The 23,265-nt window shown below is 37.9% G+C and overlaps 1 protein-coding gene across 2 annotated transcripts in view; it reads left to right on the forward strand.

Annotated features, from left to right (window-relative positions):
- The window catches only part of ESYT2 (extended synaptotagmin 2), a 147,157-nt gene that overhangs the window by 99,440 nt on the left and 24,452 nt on the right, over positions 1-23,265 (forward strand). For both annotated transcript variants that reach the window (XM_059729179.1, XM_059729180.1), the window contains exons 8-13: positions 7,099-7,219; positions 7,927-8,103; positions 9,588-9,670; positions 10,293-10,341; positions 12,024-12,113; positions 16,119-16,214. In XM_059729179.1, the coding sequence (XP_059585162.1) occupies positions 7,099-7,219; positions 7,927-8,103; positions 9,588-9,670; positions 10,293-10,341; positions 12,024-12,113; positions 16,119-16,214 (616 nt within the window). The remainder of the gene's footprint in view (positions 1-7,098; positions 7,220-7,926; positions 8,104-9,587; positions 9,671-10,292; positions 10,342-12,023; positions 12,114-16,118; positions 16,215-23,265) is intronic.

Raw genomic sequence — 23,265 nt, forward strand, 5'->3', positions numbered from 1 at the left:
GACTTCAGGTTCTTTTATCTCTTAGAGTTTGTTTGCTTGGAAAAATAGAAAATGTTAAATGTAAATAAAGCATTCTAAATATGCCAAAGCAAAAAGGGGGGAAATAGGTCCAGACTTTCCCGTAGGGTTCCCACAGCAACCAAACTTGTTCACAAATATATGCACTGCATGTGGTATTTGTGAGGTGAGGTAAAGTTGCTATGGGAACTGTAATTGTACTGATGTGTGTTTAGTCTTACCAATACATTTAGTTCTGTATTTGTGTTTAGTTTGCCTGATCAGAAAGAGACATTCACATGTTGTTTATGTATAGTCTGTCTGCAGTCTGAACCTCTTTTAGCAAGGGGTCAGCAACCTATGTCCCCCAGGCCAGATCCAGGCTACAAAGAGGTTGTTGGATCCAGCCTGGGAAGGTCCAGCTTGGCATGCAGCTGTGCCAAGCTGCCCATCCCTTCTGCAGCACGCTTCTCCACTGCCCTCCCTGCTGCTCTCTTTTGCCTGCACTTCCTCTTGCTGCAGAGGAATGTTCATCATATGTGTCTGCCATGATGGAAATGCGGGTGGGGTGGGGTGGAGATTTGTGGTCCAGAGATGCAAAATGTTGCCAAGCCCAGCTTTTAGTGTTTGAAATGAGTGATGAATAAGACATTATGGCTGGCAAGCGTCTGCCATTATCCAGTCAGTCTGTGAGTTTGTGCTGATGAGCTCTGGATCTGCAAATGCTTACTAGTGGGAACATCTGCCCTAGAATATTGCCAGACAATAGTCCCAGGCAGTTTGAATGGCCTCCATGGCTCCACAAGGAAAAGGAGACAAAGTTTTCCCATACTGGGTTCTCTGTTTCTTTTTCACCAACCAATGAGAAGTGGAATGAATATCCTTCCATAGCTTTGAAAGCTCTTAGTTGCTTCCTTTCTCTTGGCTTGGTAGAGGGGAAACATGGAAAGCCTCTACTGGCTTTTTTAAAGGAAGAGTAGGACTCCCCATGGTTTCCCCTTTCATTTCCCTTTTGGGAATGAAAATGATATGGAATTGGCTGTCTGGATGAGACTGGGCAGTAGAGGCCCAAGTTTGGTTTGTACAAGTGTAGTTAATTGGGATTATATTAACATTTAAACTACAACTGATTGGTTAAGGAGAAACCAGAATGCAGCTCCTGTTTCTTAAGTATATTAATTTTGTAGGGGAAATAGGAGAAGTAAGTAGTTAGTGACAGATGTCACAAAAGTCAGCAGGTAAAACTGAATATGTATAAGGAACAGTGCCGTTGAGTAAGAAGGTGCAGTTTCAGTTATTTTTTTGATATCTAATCTTCATTTTAAAATATTATTTTAAATTACAAAGTGCTTTGTGTTTGGGCTGATTTTCATAAATTAAAATGCCATTTTAATGATTAGATCATTGATTTTTAAGAAATTAATTAAAGAAAATAATGAATCACAAACACTGTTTTTAGTGACACCTTAGTTTTACAATTAAAATTACTATTTTGCCTCTCTTACTATATCTCCATGCTGGGCTTTTCACATTTCTCTCACTCTGGTCAACTGTTTTCTGCCCTTTCGTTCAGCAGACATTTTTTTTCCTTAAAGAAGTGTTGTCAGGTTTTTTTGTCTTGTGTCTTTCAGAAATACCTCTTAACTGAGGACATTTTCTAGTCAGATAGGGTGCAATTTAACATGGCTCAAGTGTTGCAAATGTTCTCTTTTAATTCCAGTAAAATGGTGCTATTTTGAACAGTTTGTCTATGTTAAATTAATTATGTATGAACTAATTCGTAATGGTGGTCCATAGGGGAAACTGAGATGAAAGCAAAGGGTAAATTTTTAGTAGCTAGGACACAGGATGTAATACACTAGTGAAGCAAGCAATGCATGCTAGCTCACATCCAAAAATGTTGATTTTCTAGGTATGATTATACAAGTTGAGTAGTGTGGGGTGAAAAGTGCACTGCAGGTTATGAGCATTGGAAGTTTTATTTTGAATGATGGCTTTAATTTGCTGGCCTACTGCATGTAATTTTGATTTTCTCTACTGGTTGGCTTCTGTGGTCTTTCTGGCTGCTACTTTCCCTCAGTGAAGGGTATTTGCCTTTAAACCAGTGTCAGAAGCCTTCTGTTTTAGTGGTGAGGGTCTTTCCATCCCCACTGTCAGTGGCTTCTGTACATAATAGAGAGAAGTGTCATTGTCCTGCTGTAGGGTCTTTCTGCTGTTTATTCTGTGCTCATAAAATCTTTATTTGGACACTGCTCAGAAACACAACTGTTGCAAGTATTTGCCAGTGTTTATGTTTCTAGTACATGTTAAAATAGTGATTTTAACACAGTGGCAATATAATAAGCTTTTTGTGCAAGGTAGTTTGGGTATCCTTTCCACTCTTTCAAATACTGTTGGATTTCTTGTTCTTTGACTTGGTTCAGGTACCCTCACCCATTAATTTCCCTCTTTCTTCAGGTTTTGCTAAAGATGCATACAGTGGAGGCAGCACTTTCTTTGCTTCAGAGTTTAGGATGCTTAGGAAATCAGGAACAGTACAGGCACAGCAAATACCTGAAAATGTGAGAGGCTTTTCTCCCTTTCCTCTGAACTGTTTCAGGAAGGCCAGAAACTCTCTGTTTTGAAATTGTTTGAAGTACTTATTTAAGCATTGTATTGCTAAGTAGCACCAACAAGTTTTGTCCCATTCAGTTGTGGGGTATGACTTTGTGTTTGGGCTGATTTGAAAGGCAACATATATTAAACTGATAGAAAAAATACCATTTTTTTTCAAAAGCTAATTAGCTTGTGGCTACAAGATAGGACTTCAGCCCTGAACTTACAACAGGAGTATTGAACTCATCCAGCCTAAGGAGGTGTGCAGGGCTGGTCCTCAGGCCAAATCAGACCCACAGATCAGCCCCATGCACTGGAGCCAGTGATCAGGGCTGGGCTGGCGTGGGTGCCACATGTAGGACATGCCAGCCCCACACCATGCAGCACACAGGATCTGCATGCATTGCATGCCCCAGACCAGCCCCGAGCACTATGTACAGTGCCTGTGCTGGGTCCAGCCCTGTGTATTGTGTATAGCACATGGTAAACTAGCTCTGCATGCTCTTGCAGGGAGCAGGGCCAGGATGGGGCCAGGCTGTGCGGGATGCAGCTTTTGGGGCCAGTCCAAGACCCACAGACAGCATTGCGGGTCAAGTGATAGGGCTCCTCAGACTGTATTTTTGATGCCCCTGACATATGCGATGCAGTGCTTGTTTGAAGAGAGGATATTCACAGGTAGGATAAAATAACCTTGTAGAGTAAGGTGGAAGTGAGGGCAAGATGGCATCTTATACGCTAACTTGTTCAGAGAGACATGAACTTTTGAAGGTTGTAGCCTACTTGACTATGGAGAGGCATTATATTTGTGCTGAGAGAAAAGTCTTTCTCCTGGCACAAAAAGGGCATTGTAGATCCATTCAGTGGGTTTCTTATGGAATAGAACTGGCTCTTCCGCAAGAATTGAAATAACTTCCAACCAGGAAAATATCTCACCTCCCACACTAATGTCTGTATGCTGCTTTTGGTTGGTAAGCACCACCAATATTCCACAGTCCTTCACTCCTGCCAAGGGAGAGGGAGGGAAAGAGCACCAGCTCCCTGATAACCAGGAATCCTGGTTTTCTCTGTTTAAAAAGTGAATTCTTTGATTAAAAACCCTGCAAATTCTATGATTTAAAACCCCCCAAATCAGTTTTTTTCTACAATTAAAATGAAATGCCACTATATATACCAAGTGCTGTTTAAGCTGTGATGGAAACTAGCCACAAAAATATTGTGCGTATTTTAGGAAAACAGCCACAAAAATATTCCACATTTTGTCATGCCATTTAATTCCTCCAGTGTGCAGCAGTATGTCAATTAACAGATTAATTGCATTAATTGTTATTTAATGTAAAGAGACGACTGAATGGGAATTTGATAGGTCTTTAAATACAGAAAGTATGTTAAAAACAATAACGATCAGTATTTGTTCTGTGTCAAAGGACAGGCAGTAATGTGCTAAAATTGCAGCAAGGTTGAATTATTCCTGTCTAAACTATTTTATAGTTAGAAAATGTTCCTAATATCTAGTCTTGAACAGAGAGTTAGAAAATGAGGCTCAGGAAATCATTTAGTCTATGATTCATGGTAAATATGAATCAGTAACTGATGGGCGTTAGGAAGAAACTTCATTACTGGGCAAGATACTTCATAATTGTCCCCTATGAGTTTTCTTGCAATACCTTTAAACCATCTACAGCTGGCCATTCTCGGAGTACAATTCTGAGACAAACTTGCAGTTCCTGACTCCCTATGACAGCGATTAGGTTAGTGCTGCTAAATCAGTCATATTTTAACAGATGCTATAATTACTGCTTTTACTGCTCAGACCTGATGAAGCATGTCTTGCATTCAAAAGCTTGTCTAACTCTATTCCAACTATGTAGTTGGTCCAATAAAAGATATATTATCCTAAGAAATACTTTCCCCTCATACAGTTTGTTTCTTATTTGAGGTATAGGGGAAATATGATGGAATGATTGTCAGCAAATGATGGGTTTTTTATAGCAAGGACTGCATATTGGCTTGTTATACAAACTTAAACTGTTTCAGTAAATATATGGCATATTTTGCAGTCCGAAGTAATGAATAATTTGGAAGAAGACAGAAGGCTTTCTTGCATTCTCTTTACCTAGGTAAACATTCTTGGAGTAAAGAAAAATGTAGCAATTCCAGTTTTGTCACAGTTCAACAGGCCCAAGCTCAGAATGGTAAATAGTTGAGGTTAACTAGTAAATCTCCACCCATTACAGTTAACTGTGTAATCACATGCCCCTGTTGCACTCTCACCATTATATATTTATTTTGCCTTGCTTTGCTTGAGTTGGATAACATGTTGTTATTATTATTGGCTAAAATGTCACAAATGTCTGGCTTTAGTCCTTTTATAGAGATTTATATACCACCAGCACAACAGAGATAAAAACATTTCCCTAAGATGCTTTAAAGATCAGTTTTATTACATGACCACCCCTACCGCTTCAAATTGGAGCTCAGATTTCTGGTAGAGATCATTGTGCCTATGGACGGGGCTGAGAGGGGGTAATCTTTTAGTTAATTTGCTCATTGATGGAGAAAAAGTATTGGAGGCATGAGGACAAAGTCTACAAATAGTAGCATTAAAGTTCATCTTATTTAGATACTTAGTTCAGCAAGTCAAGAAAAATAATACAATTATTAATAAAGTGATTGAAAGTAATCCAGCCAAAGCTAGGAATAATAGTGCTAGGATCTCAGTTCTGTATTTTTGCTTCAGATAAAATGTTGTGATGTTGCAGTTGTCTTTAGATTTAAATGTGTTAGCAGAGAAATACAATTCTGAGGTTATGTGTGTGGGCAGTGGTGTGACTGTCCAGCTTTGCACTAGTGACGATCCAGGTGTATGACAAAAGATGTCTGGTTTTGCATGAGAGAAGAGTGACTGAACTGACTACCGTAATATGTGTGTTCCAGTGGCAGAGAGGTGATTGTTGTTTGCCAATTACAAACTCTTTATCCAAATGGGGAGACGTAATTAAAAGCATATGATTTGGGCCTTGTCAGCATGTGAAAATAGCCCCAATTCCGCACTTGGACAAGTTAGTACACTGCACAGAAGGGAATTCCAGGATTTGTCCCTTGGTTAGTTCAGTCATTGTAAATGTTGGCTTGACTTTATCTATCCATAGCAACCAGCACTGGTCCAATTACGCCAAATGCTGAATCAGTACTATTCCTGAGTACAGATTCGATTTTAGGAAACTTTACTAATTGATTAAACTAATTGGTAATATCGTGTGTAATGCTGTGAGTTGCCAGACCTTTGTTCTACTGAAACTATTATTTATATCTTAAGCCCTGTCTACACTGAGACTTTAAAATAGCATCTTTCAGGCACATAAATTGGCAAAACTTGAAATCCTCAGTTTACCACTAGTGAAGATGTAGTTTAGAAAAGGCTCAGGTATTTTTACTCTTTTGTGCCATTTAATGCTACTGCAGACTCTCATACTCTGCTACACCATTGGTGAATTCTGTCCAATTTTTTGCTAGTGAGACCATGGTTTCCCCAAAGTATGCCAGTTTTACTCAAAGCTTAATACTGTCTCATCAGAATATTTTAGGAGAGTTTTGTTAATGATTCCTAACCAGTATAGTACCACTCTCCTTTGCAAGTAAAACATCAGTTTTCTGCCTGCCTCAAACTATCCTTCATTCTTTTACACAAAACAATTTTCTTTCCTTTAATGAAAATCCTGCTAATTGTTCTGAACTCATGCAAATGACAGCTGGGTTTGTTACTATCGAATAATGGCTGAACTTACTTTTAAAAGCACTTAGATCATGACAAGAACACTTAAAAACTAAAACAGAACAGTAAACATATGCTTCATCAATAAGTAATGGAGAAAACAGACCTTATACTTTATTCAGTAGCCTTTTATTCTGGATGGTGCTTGCAGAGGTGCAGGTTATTTATACTTGTTAGGGGAAAGAGATGAAGTATATACACATTTTAGGTCTTACCCACTGTTTTGGATCTCCTGCTTCCACCTGGTGGCCATTTGAAGTGAAAAATATTGTAAAGAACATAAGTGAAAGGAAAACTACTCTGAAAACTTCCACAGGAAAGAGGTGCACTGCTGCCTAGTAGTTAAGTTGGTGAGCAACAAAAAAAGGCCCAGACTCATGTAGGAAATAAATACTGAATGTGCTTTTTTAAAAACATTTTTCTACTATTCACAGAATTTTTCCTTGAAGATATTCCGTATTAACGGATGTTAAATTCATTGTTTTCTTAAGCCTAGAGTTATAAATAAAAAGGCTACAATAATGGTCTAAAGCACAGTGTTTTTAATTAGGCTCAGTATAGTATTTTTGCATGCAATACATTAGTATTTTAAGAGTGGTTATTTTTGTGGTGGAATTTTTTGTTGAGAGGATGCCAGGTATTCATGTTCAAGTAACTGCAGTATGTTAATATTTAATAGAATATTTCTAAAAATGATTTGTCTTGTTAGATAATAGATATGTTTTCTCCAACAGTGGCTTATCAGATACGATTATATTGGATATAATATCAAACTACCTGGTGCTTCCAAATCGAATCACAGTCCCACTGGTCAGTGAAGTGCAACTTGCTCAATTGCGGTTCCCTATACCAAAGGTAAGCACTTTTTTTCAAGACAAACGTTTATCTATTTATGTATATCTCTCTTGCTTTAATATGCAACAGAAGTTACTTTATGTTAAATTTCCATTTAGAAAGTTTGTAAAGAGTTAATGTTTGACAACTGTAAGTTGGACTCCAAATCTATACCTGATTGCATTGCTCATGGTTTTCTCCTAAGGAACTAAGAATAAAACGTGCTGTGCATAGTTTCAGTGGAAAAACTGGACATTAGCTTTGACGCATCTGCTGGTAACAGTAATACGCTTACTACATTGCAGCTTGGATTTTATTTCTTGCCAAAGATGAAATTTCTTCATGTTACGGCTAAGTGCCAAAGGGAAAAATCACTGCCCACTTTCTCCTCCCAAAGATGTATGGGGGAAGATCTGGTTATACATCTTCTCCTAGGTCCCATATATAAGCCCTTGCAGACTGGCATTACAAAAAGTACAATTAGTATTTTAATTATTCTGACCCTCAAAATAGTGGTTTCTTTTCTCTCTCTCTGTCTCTCTCTTGCTTTTTTAGGTTGATAAAATTATTTATTGCTATATAAATGTTTGAAAAGACAAATGAAAGTTTTATTCTTGATGGAATAATAATGCACATTTTTAAAGGAGTTTAAAGAAACTGCTATTCAAAATATTAACAAACCTAGATTTTTAGATCAGTAGGTAAACTGTTTTTCTTGCTTTGCTAAGGGTGTTGTAAGGATACACTTCATTGAAGCTCAGGATCTGGAAGGGAAAGATACATATTTAAAAGGAATTGTCAAAGGAAAGTCAGACCCTTATGGAATCGTTCGTGTTGGCAACCAGATCTTCCAAAGCAAGGTCATCAAAGAAAATCTGAATCCAAAATGGAATGAAGTTTATGAGGTACAAACCATGGCAAGATGTATTATACAGATATACTTCATGCACATACGCAATATAAAGTTGTTTTCTAGTGAGGTACCTTTTTCAGGCTGATGGAAAATACTATGTTGATTTCCTAAAGAAACTTCTGGATGTCATCTGCTAAAATCCTAGTTATTGTTTTGGAAATGCTTTATTGATTGTTCTGTTTGTTGTGGGCTTAGTCTCAGTATTTCTAAAAATCAATTCTGGATGTTCTGTTAAAATATATTAATAAATAGTATGAATGTCAGAGTGGACCAGATGAATCCCATTCCTTGAGAGGAATATATGTTGTTTTATATTTTGCCTTCAGTGCATACAAAAGTAGCAATTTTTATCTACTTTAAAAGTGAAATAGTGTTAAATTAGGATGCAATGCTGTAGCATACATATTTGCATACACAGAAACAGGCAGTTCATTTTAATTATGTTTGTCTAAAGCTAGAAAATTCTGAGGTTTCATCTAGACTTCATCCAAGCTTTGCATGCGATTTCTAATGCTGCTAGGATATTAGTGCCACTCAATCCCCTGCATTTAAATGCCAAAATAGTTCTATGCAACAGGCAAGAATTTTTGGGGGGTGATAACTTTTATTGGACCAGCTGCATAGTTGTGATAAAGTTAGACAGCTTTCAAATGCAGGCCATTCTTTAGGTCTGAGGAGGAAAGCAAGCACAGTGATTGTTAAGAACAGTGGCTAGAGCTGTTAAATTGGAGGGGGAGAAATTCTCAGGAGTAGCAGACTAACAGCAGAAGAAAAGAAAAGTGATTACTGGGAGATCAAGAAGTACCAAAAGGGGAGGAAGATCATTATAGCCTGTAGTGTGGGGGAAGAATTTCAGGAATCAGGTAAATTATAGCGTGTCATAAAAATCGATATTGGTGTTCAGTCCTTAGTTTCTAGTGTCCAGCCAGCTTACAAATTTGACTTGGTCTCAAATTCAGGTGAAATATTTATGAATTCATTTTATTTTATGTTGACAAACCCTTAGCAATGCTGTGGTTCAGAGTGTTTCATTATTGCTCTGTTTACATTGCAGAATTCACTAGGTAAACTCAGTGGTACAGGTTATATGTAAGAACTAGGAGTCTTAAAATGAAACTCATAGGTAGCGAGTTGAAAACTAATAAAAGGGAGTTCTTTTTCACACAACATGTCATTAAAGTGTGGAGCTCATTGTCACAAGATGTTGTGGAAGCAGAGAGTTTAGCCAGATTCAAAAAGGGATTGGACAAATGCTTGGAGAAAAAGGTGCATTAGTAGCTATTGACCGTGGGAGTTAAGGGCACAGCCTCTGAATCAGAACTTCTTAGACCTTAAATGCTGGAGGCTAAAAGTGAGCAAGGAACAGCAGAAAAAATCCTGGTCCTAACCAGTTCATCATTGACTCTGCTACTTTGTGATAAAGGCTACTGGGCAAGTTCTTATGTTCTTGTAAACTAATAAGGATTATGCTTCTAGGCTTTAGTGTATGAACACCCAGGACAGGAGTTGGAGATTGAGCTCTTTGATGAAGACCCAGACAAAGATGATTTTCTGGGAAGGTAAATGCCACAGAAGATCTCTTTTTTCTAAAAGAAAAAAACTGTTTTTGACTGTTTAAATTTCTTGCATATTTTTGAGGGGTTTTGTAAAATATATTCCCATATTTTCTTGCATACCACTGACCTCAGAAATAAAAAGGTGTCTTATTTTTGGAGGGCAGAATCTAGAAAATTATTTGTCTAGAGATACATTGTAGAGCTAGACAGGCAGCTCAGCAAGGTGGCTACTAGCTTCCTTTTGGAATAGCAAGCAGTAGGGATGGAGGCCGGTGTTACCAGCTCTCCAGCTGCTTAGCCAAAAACTGTTTTCCTTGGAGAGCAGCTAGAAAGCGTTAACATGGGACTCTGCCCCTCATGCTTCTGCCTAAAAGAGAAGCTTGTGGCCATCTTGTAGCAGCAACTCCATGCTTGCTTCAGCAAAGAATAATCAGCTTCACTGCCTATAATCAGTGCCCCAAATTTGGAGAAAATGCTTGGCATGTGGGTAAAAATGTTATATGAATTACAGTTTAAAAAGACTGAAAGTCTGTTGGAAAACTTGAACTCATCAGGGTAAATGTTTTCTTTTTAAGTCCTGTTCTAGGTTTTGTTATTCCCCTCTAAAGTACTGTTCTCTTTTTAGCCTAATGATAGATCTAATTGAAGTTGAGAAGGAGCGTTTTCTAGACGAGGTGAGTCTGTTACTGTTTAAGATGTGCTATGGACTCGTTTTTTTACTCACCTTTTCATGTAGACCAACATGGCATACCTTACATGTATGAATTAACCTCAGTACTGTGCTTAGTCATGTTGAATTTTTTTTTAAAGACCTTGATGTGTTTACTTACAAAAATAGAAGCTATTTGAATGAATGAAAGATACAGAATGAAGCCCTTCTACTTTTATCTGATTGTCACAATACAGCCACCCCTGGGATGGCTGTGATGTCCCTAGGGCACCGTGACCATGCTGGCTCCTCCCTATGGACACCTACTAATCTCTCCTGCCATGTCTTGTTATGAATGATGGATTGGGAGGCTGCCCTTGAATTGCTGCTCAGTCACAGTCCTGATAGTCTCCCCTAAACCCTGTCAGTTACTGGACCCCTTTATTAGACCCCACACACGGGAGGGGTCTTACGGTACTCCTCCAGCCTTATGGGCTAGATTTGTGACTCCAAAACTGCCCCTTTATCATGCCCCATGCCTTGCAGATGTTATATAAATGTTGTCTCCTTGTGCTGAGGCCTCAACTTAATCCGGCCTCAGAAACTACGCCCTCTCTGGCACCGGAGTCTGCTCACCCCCCTGCCACGGCGCCCACACTGTCGCCAGGGTCTGCTCACCCCCCTGTCATGGCGCCAACACTGGTGCCAGGGTCCCCACACTGTAGTGGGCCCCCAATAAGGCCTCCTTCCCCAATAGCCTCAGCCCGATCCACCAGTTTACAAACAGCAATCAAAATATGGCCCCTGGGCTATAACATAATGCAAGCAGCTCTGTCCCTTTAAAAGCATTAAACCGTCCCCCCAGCACTAAATGCCTTGCAGGCCAGGGTCCCTGGTGAGCTTCTGGTGCCTCTTAATCCTACCAGAAGCAAAACAGGCAGTCAAGCATCTCTACGTAGCTTCCTCTAAGAGAGCTCCTTACCCCTTGGCTGCTGACAAAGAACTGCCCTCTAGTCCTAGCCCTGGGGTTTATATGTGCCCCAGGCCCTGCCTCTTCTGGTCAGGTACAGGCTAATTCCCTCTTTCTTGCTGCCATGGTAACCTGCAGCTGTGAGCTTCCTGCTTGACTGCTAGGGCCCTCTCTCTAGGCAGTTTCTGCCCTTAAAGGAGCAGGCACCTTTGTGCCCTGCGACACTGACCCTGCCTCATTTTACTGGTAAACACAAGCAAGGTGTCAGAAATTGTTTTACTTATTTCTTTTCTAAAAAATAGAAACCCAAATTATTTTTTGTCTATATGAATTACTGTTAAACATAATGAACTCATCAAGATTATATCTATTATGCTGAAGTAATGTTTTAATCACAATGGAATTTTTTATCCTATATCCAACATAGGGACTTAAGATAATGCTACATTATATTGTACCTCCAGAGCTGCTTTTAAAAACTTTAGAAGATCATCTAGATTTCTTAAAATGTTTTGTTTTTTAAGAAGCTGGTCATTTGATATTGAAGTGCTGAGCAGTTGATTTATGGGACACAACACATCTGAATCTATGAATCGGACCTTTCAGATTCTGCAGATTGTAGTTCTTCTCGACTTGAGCTGTTTTACAATTTTTTTAAAATAGCCAATTTTTATTATATCTAATCATTTGGTAGTACTCTACTTGGTATCATTTTGCTTAATTTATTGTGTTGGCAGTGGTTCACTCTGGATGAAGTCTCCAAAGGAAAATTACATTTAAAACTGGAGTGGCTCACATTGATGTCAACTGCTGAGAATCTTGACAAGGTAATAAGAGTTGGAAATGTGTTCCCTTACCCCAATCTGATTTCATTGTTTCTATTTTTTAATGTTTTAAATAAGCTAATTCTCTACAGTTAAGAAGATTGGCAAAATCCATTTTTCCTAACCCTAATACTTTATAACCTTTCAGTTCAGTTTTATGTCTAGGGATATAATGTCATATATCTGTGTTGTTTCAGTAACAAATATCATGGAACTATGGTAAAAGGAAATCTGTGATTGCAAGATATTAGTTGTTTAGTAGTGACAGGCATTTGATTTATTCCCTTGTGGATTTATTCTACTAACTCCACAGAGATTAAAATTTATTTTAAGGCTCTATGGAAATACGAGAGATTCTCTAGATGCACATAACTGTTGAGCAACTGGTCATGGTTGGAATTCGGTTTAAGGACAACTCCACATAGTAAAACCTTCTCTTCTAACCATCCCATAGAAGCTGATTATTATTATTTATAAATCTTGGATAGGTTGCTTTTTAAATTTAAGATATGAAGCATATAAACCAAATAAATGATGAGCCAAATGCTAAACGATATAGGCCTGAGTAGTAAACAGTGTCTTGCACGCATGCATGCATGCGCGCGCACACACACACACACACACACACTCTCTCTCTCTCTCTCTCTCTCTCTCTCTCTCTCTCTCTTGATGTTGGTGGATCTCCAAGAAGAAAAAATGTTAGAAAACTCAAACTTCCAGAGAGAATGCTGCCCTTAATGTTATGCTTAAAGCAGATCAACTCATCTCAAATAAGGTTTAGGAACACAACATACCTAGCTTAGAATTTGACCTGCCATTGTTAAAGAAATAAGTTAGGATCTATAGAAAATTTTTAGAGGGAAAAATTTATTTATCTAAACAGAGTATTCTCTGGTTTAGGGCAGTGGTTTTCAAATTGTGGTCATCAGACCTGTGGGGATCCAAAGACTATGTCTAAGGGGTCTGTGAAACAAGACTATTATCAATCACAAATATGTGAATATGCACATGTATAATTCAACGGTGTCTGCACTTTCATTCAAAATTTATTAGGGGTTCTCAAATGAAAATAGGTTGAAAACCACTGCTCTACAGATCCATCTGTATCTTCCCTCCTTCAAGAGAGTTATTGCATCTGTTTAGAGAGTTAAATGACAGCTTTCAAACAAATATACTTAAATAATAATGTGACAGGGTTCTTTGGGTAAATGTGATATCTTTTATTAGACCAACTAAATAGTTGGAAAAATTGTTCTTTGCAAGCTTTCAGGCACAAACACCTGTCATCAGGCATAGGGAGAGTCTGCTGTTATTTTGTGTTTTCCTGGATGGAATAGAAGCCGGAGTGGGAATAACTACACCTCTCAACAGAACCATAACCATCCCTGGATCTTACACCTGCACCTCCAAATATGTAATACATCTTATCCAGTACACTAAATGCCCTGATGGAAAATATGTAGGAGAAACCAAACAACAACTGCGGACTAGAATGAACACACACCAAAAATCTATCAAAGACAAAAATACCCAATTACCTGTGAGTTCACACTTCTCACTAGACAACCACTCTCTCTCCAATCTCTCAGTTCTAATCCTCAAAGGAAATTTATGAAACAGCTTTTGGAGATGAGCCTACAAACATCACTTTATATATCTCATCACTCATCATGGTGTCCTGTGACCAGTGGGGTCCCCCAGGGCTCTGTCCTTGGACCCATACTGTTCAACATCTTCATTAATGATGTGGACACTGGAGTCAGAAGTGGACTGGCCAAGTTCGCCGATGACACCAATCTTTGGGGCAAAGCATCCACACCAGAAGACAGGCGGATGATCCAGGCTGACCTGGACAGGCTCAGCAAGTGGGCGGACGAGAATCTGATGGTGTTCAACGCCGATAAATGCAAGGTTCTCCACCTTGGGGAAAAAAACCCGCAGCATCCTTATAGGCTCGGCAGTGCTATGTTGGTTAGCACTATGGAAGAAAGAGACTTGGGGGTCATCATTGACCACAAGACGAACATGAGCCTGCAATGCGATGCTGCGGCTAGTAAAGCGAGCAAAACGCTGGCTTGCATCCATAGATGCTTCTCAAGCAAATCCCGGGACATCATTCTCCTCCTGTACTCGGCCTTAGTGAGGCCGCAGCTGGAGTACTGCGTCCAGTTTTGGGCTCCACAGTTCAAAAAGGATGTGGAGAACCTTGAGAGAGTCCAGAGAAGAGCCACGCGCATGATCAGAGGTCAGGGAAGCAGACCCTACGATGACAGGCTGAGAGCCCTGGGGCTCTTTAGCCTGGAAAAGCGCAGGCTCAGGGGTGATCTGATGGCCACCTACAAGTTTATCAGGGGTGACCACCAGTATCTAGGGGAACGTTTGTTCACCAGAGCGCCCCAAGGGATGACGAGGACGAATGGTCACAAACTACTACAAGATTGTTTCAGGCTGGACATAAGGAAGAATTTCTTTACTGTCCGAGCCCCCAAGGTCTGGAACAGCCTGCCACCGGAGGTTGTTCAAGCGCCTTCATTGAACACCTTCAAGATGAAACTGGATGCTTATCTTGCTGGGATCCTATGACCCCAGCTGACGTCCTGCCCTTTGGGCGGGGGGCTGGACTCGATGATCTTCCGAGGTCCCTTCCAGCCCTAATGTCTATGAAATCTATGAAATCTACTAGGTACAAAAAATCATGGACTAAATATAGACATTGGATTTATGGCTCATTATAACCTACTTGCCATCCAATTGATAACCCCAGGTAACCTCTTGACATTTTACCAGCTACGTTCTATCATCAGGTCAACAATCTCCCCTTCCCAGCCCCTGTCTACCTGTCTCATACCTATTGTCTCCTATCACCTCTGATCCTCACTGCCATGCATTCGCATTTTCAGAGACATGCATTTTGGCTTCTATCCCATCCAAGAGAACATAAAACAAGAGCAGACTCTCCCAATCCCTGAAGAAGGGTGTTGTGCCCAAAAGCTTGTAAAAAACAATTTTCTAGCTATTTAGTTGGTCTAATAAAAGATATCACATTTACCCTAAGAGGCTTGTCTGCCTATCTCTGTAGACCAACATGGCTACAACTAACACCCTTGAAACGTAAATAATAGTGTGATATTGATGCCTTGTGATCTTTTTCTGATGTACTCCTTGAGACAGAAATCTCGGCTAATGAAAGTTCTAAATAGCTATTCATCATTTGCCAAAAGCTGCTTGATTCAAGAATGGAAATATGCACAAATTCTGTCTTTAAAAAAGGCTTTTTAATATATTCTGTGGCATCTGTTAAGTATAAGAAACACTGCCAATGTATGTTGGGGGGGAGGGAGGGGGCATTAAAGACTGCACACCAGTTAAATTTTGAGGGCTTAACAGCATGCTAAAAAACCTGCCTAAAATGTAAAATAACCTCACAGGGTAACAACTAGAACTTGCACATTTCTTGATATGGAAATAAGTACACAAGTTACTAACTTCTGCCCGTGGAAGTAGTTTTGTTATTCAGCAAATTGCATATATAGAGAAAGAATAGGAGGTAGGGTAATGGAATGTGTACTGGATATTTGTTTTATTTACACCAGATGATTGTATTTAAAATAATTTAGAAGCTTTTTTAGGCAACAGGGAGAAAGTTTACAGAAAAAAATAGCATCTAAATTCATAAGAAATGTAGGTTGATTATAGGATAGAAATGTAGGATGATTATAAAATCATCCAAAGGTATTGGTATCCAGGAATATATGGAAACCATATTTAATCTTATATTTTATATAATTTTTGTTATAAATCAACTGTATTATTTATTGCAAGCTTTTTATCTTTCTTGAGCATTTTTATTTGATTTTTTCATGGGTACTGTCTTACCATATGCAGGTATATATTTATGCAGGGGGGGAGGGAGGGGGGGCTAGCATTTGGAATAGAAATAACTTTGTATTTCTGTTCAATTTACAAAAACATGCTTAGTGCATTTCATTTTAGCATCTTTCATTTTAGGCGCTCACAAGCGTTAAAGCTGACAAAGACCAAGCCAATGATGGGCTTTCTTCTGCACTGCTTATTTTGTATTTGGATTCAGCAAGAAATCTTCCAGTAAGTCATACTGTGATAGTAGCCTTTGCTTAGAACACCTCTTACTTTCTTATAGCACATCTTGCTTAACGGTATGCTGCGCTGCTTTACTAACATACATACCATATTCTATTCTTGTTCACGTTTTCATGTGTGCAATACAAGATCCACATTTTTATATGATGTGAAGATATTTCATAAAGTCTGCTGTTTTATCAAGGTAATTTTTTTTTTTAAATGCACCATTACTGGATTCAGCAAGGCTGTATATTTTATTAATACTGTTTTAAAACAACAACAACAACAACAAATATGTATCAGCCTAGACAAAAGAAGTGGATGGCTCCACTACCCTGAGTTCAGGCAAGCTTATTTGTTGGGTGCTGATTCATCAGGTATAGAGGTTTGTGAATACTTGTCTTCATTTTAAACTTGTATGTATACACAGGGTGCCCAAGAGCAGCAAGCACAGGCTATCACACAGTTGAGTGCAGATTAGTGAAGAGTTTGTCACAATTTTAAAAGGTAGGGGAAAACATATCCTAAGTAAAAACAAAAAAGCTAGCATTAGGCAAGGATTTTTCTGAGTGATATCTTATATCAGACCATGGATGCATGGTTGGGATAGTTTTAGACAATCTTTCAAATGCAGGGCATTTATTGGTTTTTACTGTAGTTCAGCTTGGTGTATTATGATTTCATGTATATTGTCAAATAAGGTTTACCAACCAAAAGAGTTATAAAAGCATGCTGTTTTTAAAACGGGAATATTTAAATTAGTCTCACCTGAAATGCAACATCAAACAAATGTAAATGCAAATAAGTTGAGCAAGTTCTAGCTTCTTCCCATTTGACTCCTCTCGAAAGCTACATTATTTCATCATTTATTTCATATGGACTAAAGCTAAAGTAATAGTTGGAAACAATATGAAAGTTTTAAGTAGAATGTAGTAGAAGTTTTAAGTAGCCCTACAAATTACGTGGGATTTCATCTTGTATATTACCTGTTAAACTTCAGTAATACTGAGAGCTACAAACTGAGAGAGTTTTCCTCATTTGCTCAACAAAATCATCTGGACTAGGTAATCTGTTACTGCCTAACGTTTATTTCAGGATACTCCTGCACTTTTCTAAAAGTGTTTGTCTACTGTCTTAGTTTGCTCTCAGTAAATTGTACTGACCTTCCTGTAAAATTGCTCAAATACTTGGTTTTACAGTAATTAAGCAAATCTTTCAGTTTAAAAAAATCTGCAAAATGCAACAAAATATGTTCACTAAAATTAGGTGTTTAGATTTTTCTGTTTCTCTCTTCCGTAGAGCCCTAGTTCTCCATAATAGTGTACCTTCTTCAGCAAATAAACAGATGCTATTAGAGATTGTCATCTTTGCCTTCTTCATATTCCTGTTTCATGTAAATCTGTGGCCCCTGCTACACACTACATAATATATTATGCAATTAAGTAGTTAATAATGCAGTAAATTGAGATCAGCCACATAAGTAAAGTAATTATCACATGATAAAAATGACTATCCAGCTATAAAAAGAACCAACCAGCTACAAACTTAGTGCTTGAAAATGTGAAATAACTCTAGCTGGCTTCTATCCAGCTTTAATTTGAACATGTAGCAGGACCCTTTAATTCAGTCTGATTTCCCTCAGAAAGATCAGATAAATTTAAAGTCTTTATTTTTTTTTAATTATTAAACATCAGTAGAGGCTTGAGATCTGCCCACTTTTTGGGACAATATTTTCATCTGACTGTATAATAATAATAATAATAGTATCTAACACTTGATTAATAGTTCTCACAGGAGTGTATGTCAGCTATTCCTATATAACTAAGTCTGGGTGCTTCTATATAGGTATAAATCACTATAAATTTAACCCTGAATGAAACTGTGTTGAAGTCTCACAGGTTTTGTGTTGCATATCATGATAGCAGCATGCAGACTTTACAGTTATATTGGAACAGTTTATACCAGTACAGTTTGATACTGGTATGATTGTTATGTCTGTCCGTGGCCTGAGGCACAGAAAGGGGAAATTATCTCCCCCAAGTCAGCCAGCAGGCCAGAGAAATTGCTGGGAAAGGAGATCAGGATTTTACGGTCCTAATCTGGTGCTCTTTTCCTAAATTCACACTGTTTATGTTTTTTCTGGTAGCATTTATCTGTGGCACCATGGAGTAAAGTCTTAAACAGTAATACAGTAATACAGTAGGAAAGCTGGGTTCTTTGGTACTGGAATGTTATCAGGGTGTTTTTTGGGGTTTTTTGAGTGCAACTATAGCACATTTGTTCAGGTAATTTTAATTTTAAGTGGGAAAACAGGCCCTGACTGACACTCTCCATGTGTGTTCAATCCTGGTTTCACTTCAAAAAAGATAAAACAGAAAGGGAGAGGGCTTAGAGATGGGTGTAAAAGTTGCTGTGAATACATTTCCTCACAAAGAGAGACTGAAAATACTTCTGTTGGTACTATAGACAAGAATATTTCCAAGCCATCATAGAGCTGTTAAGTAAACTCTTACAAGTTTTAGCCATTAGTCTGATTTAGTAAAATTCTTGAAAGCTCTAGATGGGTCCTTTCCGACATGAGAGGAAAAAGTTTGTGTGTCTTTCTGCTTTAAAATTACACAGTAACAGCAAATACCCTTCCAGGTGTCCATCCTCATGCTGGCAAAAACTAGGCACGTATTTACTTGTGGAATAATGTGGTGTAAGTGTTAGGATACTGAATCTCTAGTTCTAGCCACATTTTTTTCAACGGGGAGTGAAACGTTTGAAAGTCAGACTAGAAGTCTTGCTGATTAAATTAAAACTATGCCTTTTAAATAAATGTAAAAATGGGTGTAGATGAAAAATTAAGATTTTTTTTCTTAAGTTTAATGTTTTCACTAAAATATCCTGTAGCATAATCATTACTTTGGTACCTAAAAACTAGTTTACAGCCAATATCCTTAGTATTACCAATACATTCCAGGTTTAGAGGGCTGGTATTCGAGCTAAGTTTCTGTTGTTGTGATGGGTAATCCATGTTAAAAGCACTCACAGCCATGACAGATGGGTCATGGCTGAGAAAAAGACCTTACACTTATACTCTGTCTGCCAAGACTAGTAACTGAACAGGTATAGAAGACTTGTCCCTTTTCAGTTACTTGGTCAGACTGTCTCATGTTAAAATCTAAAGATAGGATATAGAGAGTAAATCAAGGAAATGAGGAATGCTGTATAAGAACAATGTACTTTGAAATATACGATTTTTTTAAAGGCCTGCCTTGCAGCACTAAAGAAACTGGATTAATTGATGAAACAACGTACGGTGACAAACGTGTGCATATTTGTTATATATGTCAGTTGCTCTGGAATCCTTTGACTGTTTTCCTTAACTTTCCTATGAAGCAAAGATGCTTATGCATTCATTCTGCCACAATGCTATCACTCTCTGCTTTCTCCTTCCATTTCCATCTGCCTAAGAGTATCTACGAGGGAAGCTTTGGGTGTGGATACTTAAAAGAGAGGAGAGCATCAGGACTAGTCTTTTGTGAAAACACTACCTCACTCTATAGAGCACTATTTGTGAGTTCTCTGGTGTTATTTTATATAAATGTTTTTTAATCTGCCAGAGTGTGGATTAGTGCTACTAAAGCCACTCACTCTAGTAGAATAATGGAGCATGCATTTTGTTTTGCTGCATGGTTTCAATGAGTGTGCATTATTTTTGTGCTACCTTTTTATTGTATTTTAAAGATTTTCAAAGATTTTCAATTTCAAAGATTTTTAATTTTATAGATCAGCATGATATTGGGTAAGTAAATTACACATAATGATAAAAACCCAAGATAAGTAGGTTATTAAGGTATTACACAGAAAAAAAAGATTGTGCTATATCAGAATATTGTGGTTGAAGTGTTGACTTGTATTGGGAATGAAATTAAGCTGTAATAAATTATTTAAAGCCAATCTCCCTATGGTTGCTCTTAAATGACATGTGAGCACTTGCAACCTCACCTCACCTGTTCAAATTTCATAATAAAAAGTATATAGTACTTTGTGCTGCTGAAAGTTTAAATTCTTTGTAAATTCTATTTCACGTCATTAGCTTATTTTGTTATGCAAATTCCTGGTCCTTTTCTGTTTCTACCGGTTACTCAGTACTTTTTACTTGCATAGAAGTATGTAGGGTTCAGAAAAAAACTATGGTGACAGTCTTTAATTTTGTAGTTTAATTAATAGTCTTTAACTATAAACAACACTATGGACAAATAACTTGATAGTCATCTGTGCCTTCACAATCAGGAAATCTGAACTTGAGGGGTAAGCCATATGCTCTTTAACCTGACGTTTCAGGTTACGGCCTTTCAGGGTTAAAATACTGCTGTCTATTTCTGGTGTTCAGTTCGCAGCAAACTCATTGATGAACCGAAAGAAGTTAATTGCTGTGTCCTTTCTGCTAAAGTTTTCCTGTGGCAGTCAGTTCTATGTACCAGTAACATAAATTTAATACCACTAACATAAATTTAAGTTATATTGTAGTGTTATGAATTATAAGCAAGTACTTCCAAGGTATCTAATTGTTAATTTGAATCTAGAGCCCATCTGGGACAGAAGTTCAATAAACTGATTTAACCTAAATCAGTTAAGTTTTATACTACATCCATCCAGGTTTATCTTAAACTGGTTTTGACCATTTTGAAAGTGGTTTATGTGCACTGAACTTCTGTTTTGTTACAGATTTGAACTGGTTTCTGATCATTTATACCAGTTTGTGTAATTTCTGTCCCTAGCCTAAAAGTCTCTATGGGCATGTATACATGAGATGCTTAAAGCGCAGAAAAGTAATTCTACTTCTTGTTAGCGTGGTGTGCAAAACCCCTGCTAATGCACTTATGTGCAGTATGTTTAGTCTAATGCACTTTAACTTCATTAAAAAATCATTCATGTGCGCTAATGTGCAGTAGCGCTGATTATAGCGCATTTAGTACCTGTCCTATGTGGGCAAACATGTAAACATATACTATAGCAGGATGTTTTCCTGGCACTAAAATTTTAAGGCAGTTGTGGCTGCCATCCCCCTGCTATAAAATGCCATAAATAAACCTTAAAATTGGCCATAAAGGAAATGCTGTGGCTAAATTTTGTTGAGAATCCCCCATTTTGGTGGTTTATTTGTGGATCTTTGTGTGTCACTTCATATTGGGACACATCTTCCTGGGAGGATTTCCATTTTAGACACTGCGAAAATTTACATCTTGTAGGTGACTTATAAGCCAAAGTTCCGTTAAAAAAATGCTTTGGGTGCCAAAGGCATTTAGTGGGGAATTTTTTTAAAAAATGCCTTCTTAGTAGTGTTAACATGCCCTGTGCTGAGTGCTGACATATACACAGGACCAGAAATATACCTGCTTTTCAAATTTTGAATCTGCATAATGTACAACATGGGTAGCATTTAATGCAGCTATTTCCAGGTCAGTGTCTACCATAGATCAACTGAGGATGCTGTCAGGGCTTCTGGAACCACACTTGAAACCACAGATATGAGTTATAAGAGGATACTTATTAATCAGTTATGCTTCAAAATATGAACTGACCTATATCTGAGGTCAGGAAGAAAACAGTTTTCCATACTGAATAATTTGTGGCATATAACAAGAGTTTACACTTTCCTGGGAAGTCATTGGCATTGGTCAGTGTTGGAGGAAAGATACCAAAATAAATGCGCCACTAGTTTTTTCAGCTATAGCAATTACTGTAGTGTTTTGATATCTTTTTTTCTTTTTTGGGAAAGATTGTAGAGATACAAGGTTATGATTGGGGCCCAGGAGGTGTTCCATTCTATTAGGATTTAGAAGAGTCTGGCTTTATCAGTTATTATATAGGTTTGTTTTTTGCTTCAGCTTTTAAATAGTTTGATCTAGAGTGAAGCTTACTTTTGTTTAATTTAACGGAATCCTTTTAGTTCATATTTAGTGATACACTATGGAGTTTTTTCTTTCTTTCTTTCTTTGTAACATTTCAAGAGTAGAAATCTTCAGAAGATACTTCTTTCCAGAGCAGGCATCCTCTGTATGGGTTGTTCGTAATTGTAGTTCAAAGAAAATAATGGGAAAAGATTTTCATTAGTACATATTCATCTGAGTAATTCTCTTTTGATGTTAACTGAGACTATACTAGAAAAACGTGTTGGGGGCTTCAAAGTGACCTGGAACTTTTGAATTTATTTGCTTGATTAGTTTATGAAACTCATGGCTCATGAAGAGCCACTTTGATTTTATTCATTTTTATTAAAATCTCTAGTGTTTTAAATTAAGAATAGTGCCTTTGACAACTTCAGTCTCCATGCAGGCACTTAATATATGCTGTTAGCTGATATCACGGTTATTTGGGATAAGCTCCTGACCATGTTTTAGTTGATGGAAGTTTTGCCATTGATTTTAGTGGTGCAAGGGTTTCAACATGAACCATGGAAATAATGTGGTTCCTCTGTGTCACACTATTTCTACTTCTGCATTGCCCTAGTTAAAGTTGCTGCTTTGGTGCTTCCTAGAACAGAATGCAGGAATGGAAAAAGTTCTTAAGATCCGAAACAGATTATGGATAGTGAATAATATATTGAAGGGTTTGTGATGTTATAATTTCACAGAAGGTAGGTACAGGAGCTGTTGAGAACCAACAGTATGCAGGCAAAAGGCAAACTTCAAGGAGGAGTGAAAGTGTTTTTAATTAGGAGGGCTTGAAAATATAGATACAGTTCTATGAGGGTTATTTTGAAAAAATGCTTTGGAATATTACATTTACATGTATGGTCATGGTACCTCAAGTAGGGGTTCAAAAAACTTCTTTAGGTTTTGAGAATAACTTTGGAGGTTGCTAGGTTGCTCACATAATGTGATTTTAGAGTGAGTGACGATAGAGTACAATATATTCAGAGGATTGTGTTTATGACCACTCACTTGTATCATCCTGATAATTTTGTAAATTTAAATATTTTGTCTCTTTCCATGACACTCCACAATTCTTTTAATCGTGATTTATATTGGTCTCCAGTAATTTCTTTCAAAGTTTTATGCAC

This window comes from Alligator mississippiensis, chromosome 5 (genome assembly GCF_030867095.1).
Source record: "Alligator mississippiensis isolate rAllMis1 chromosome 5, rAllMis1, whole genome shotgun sequence".
NCBI lineage: Eukaryota > Metazoa > Chordata > Crocodylia > Alligatoridae > Alligator > Alligator mississippiensis.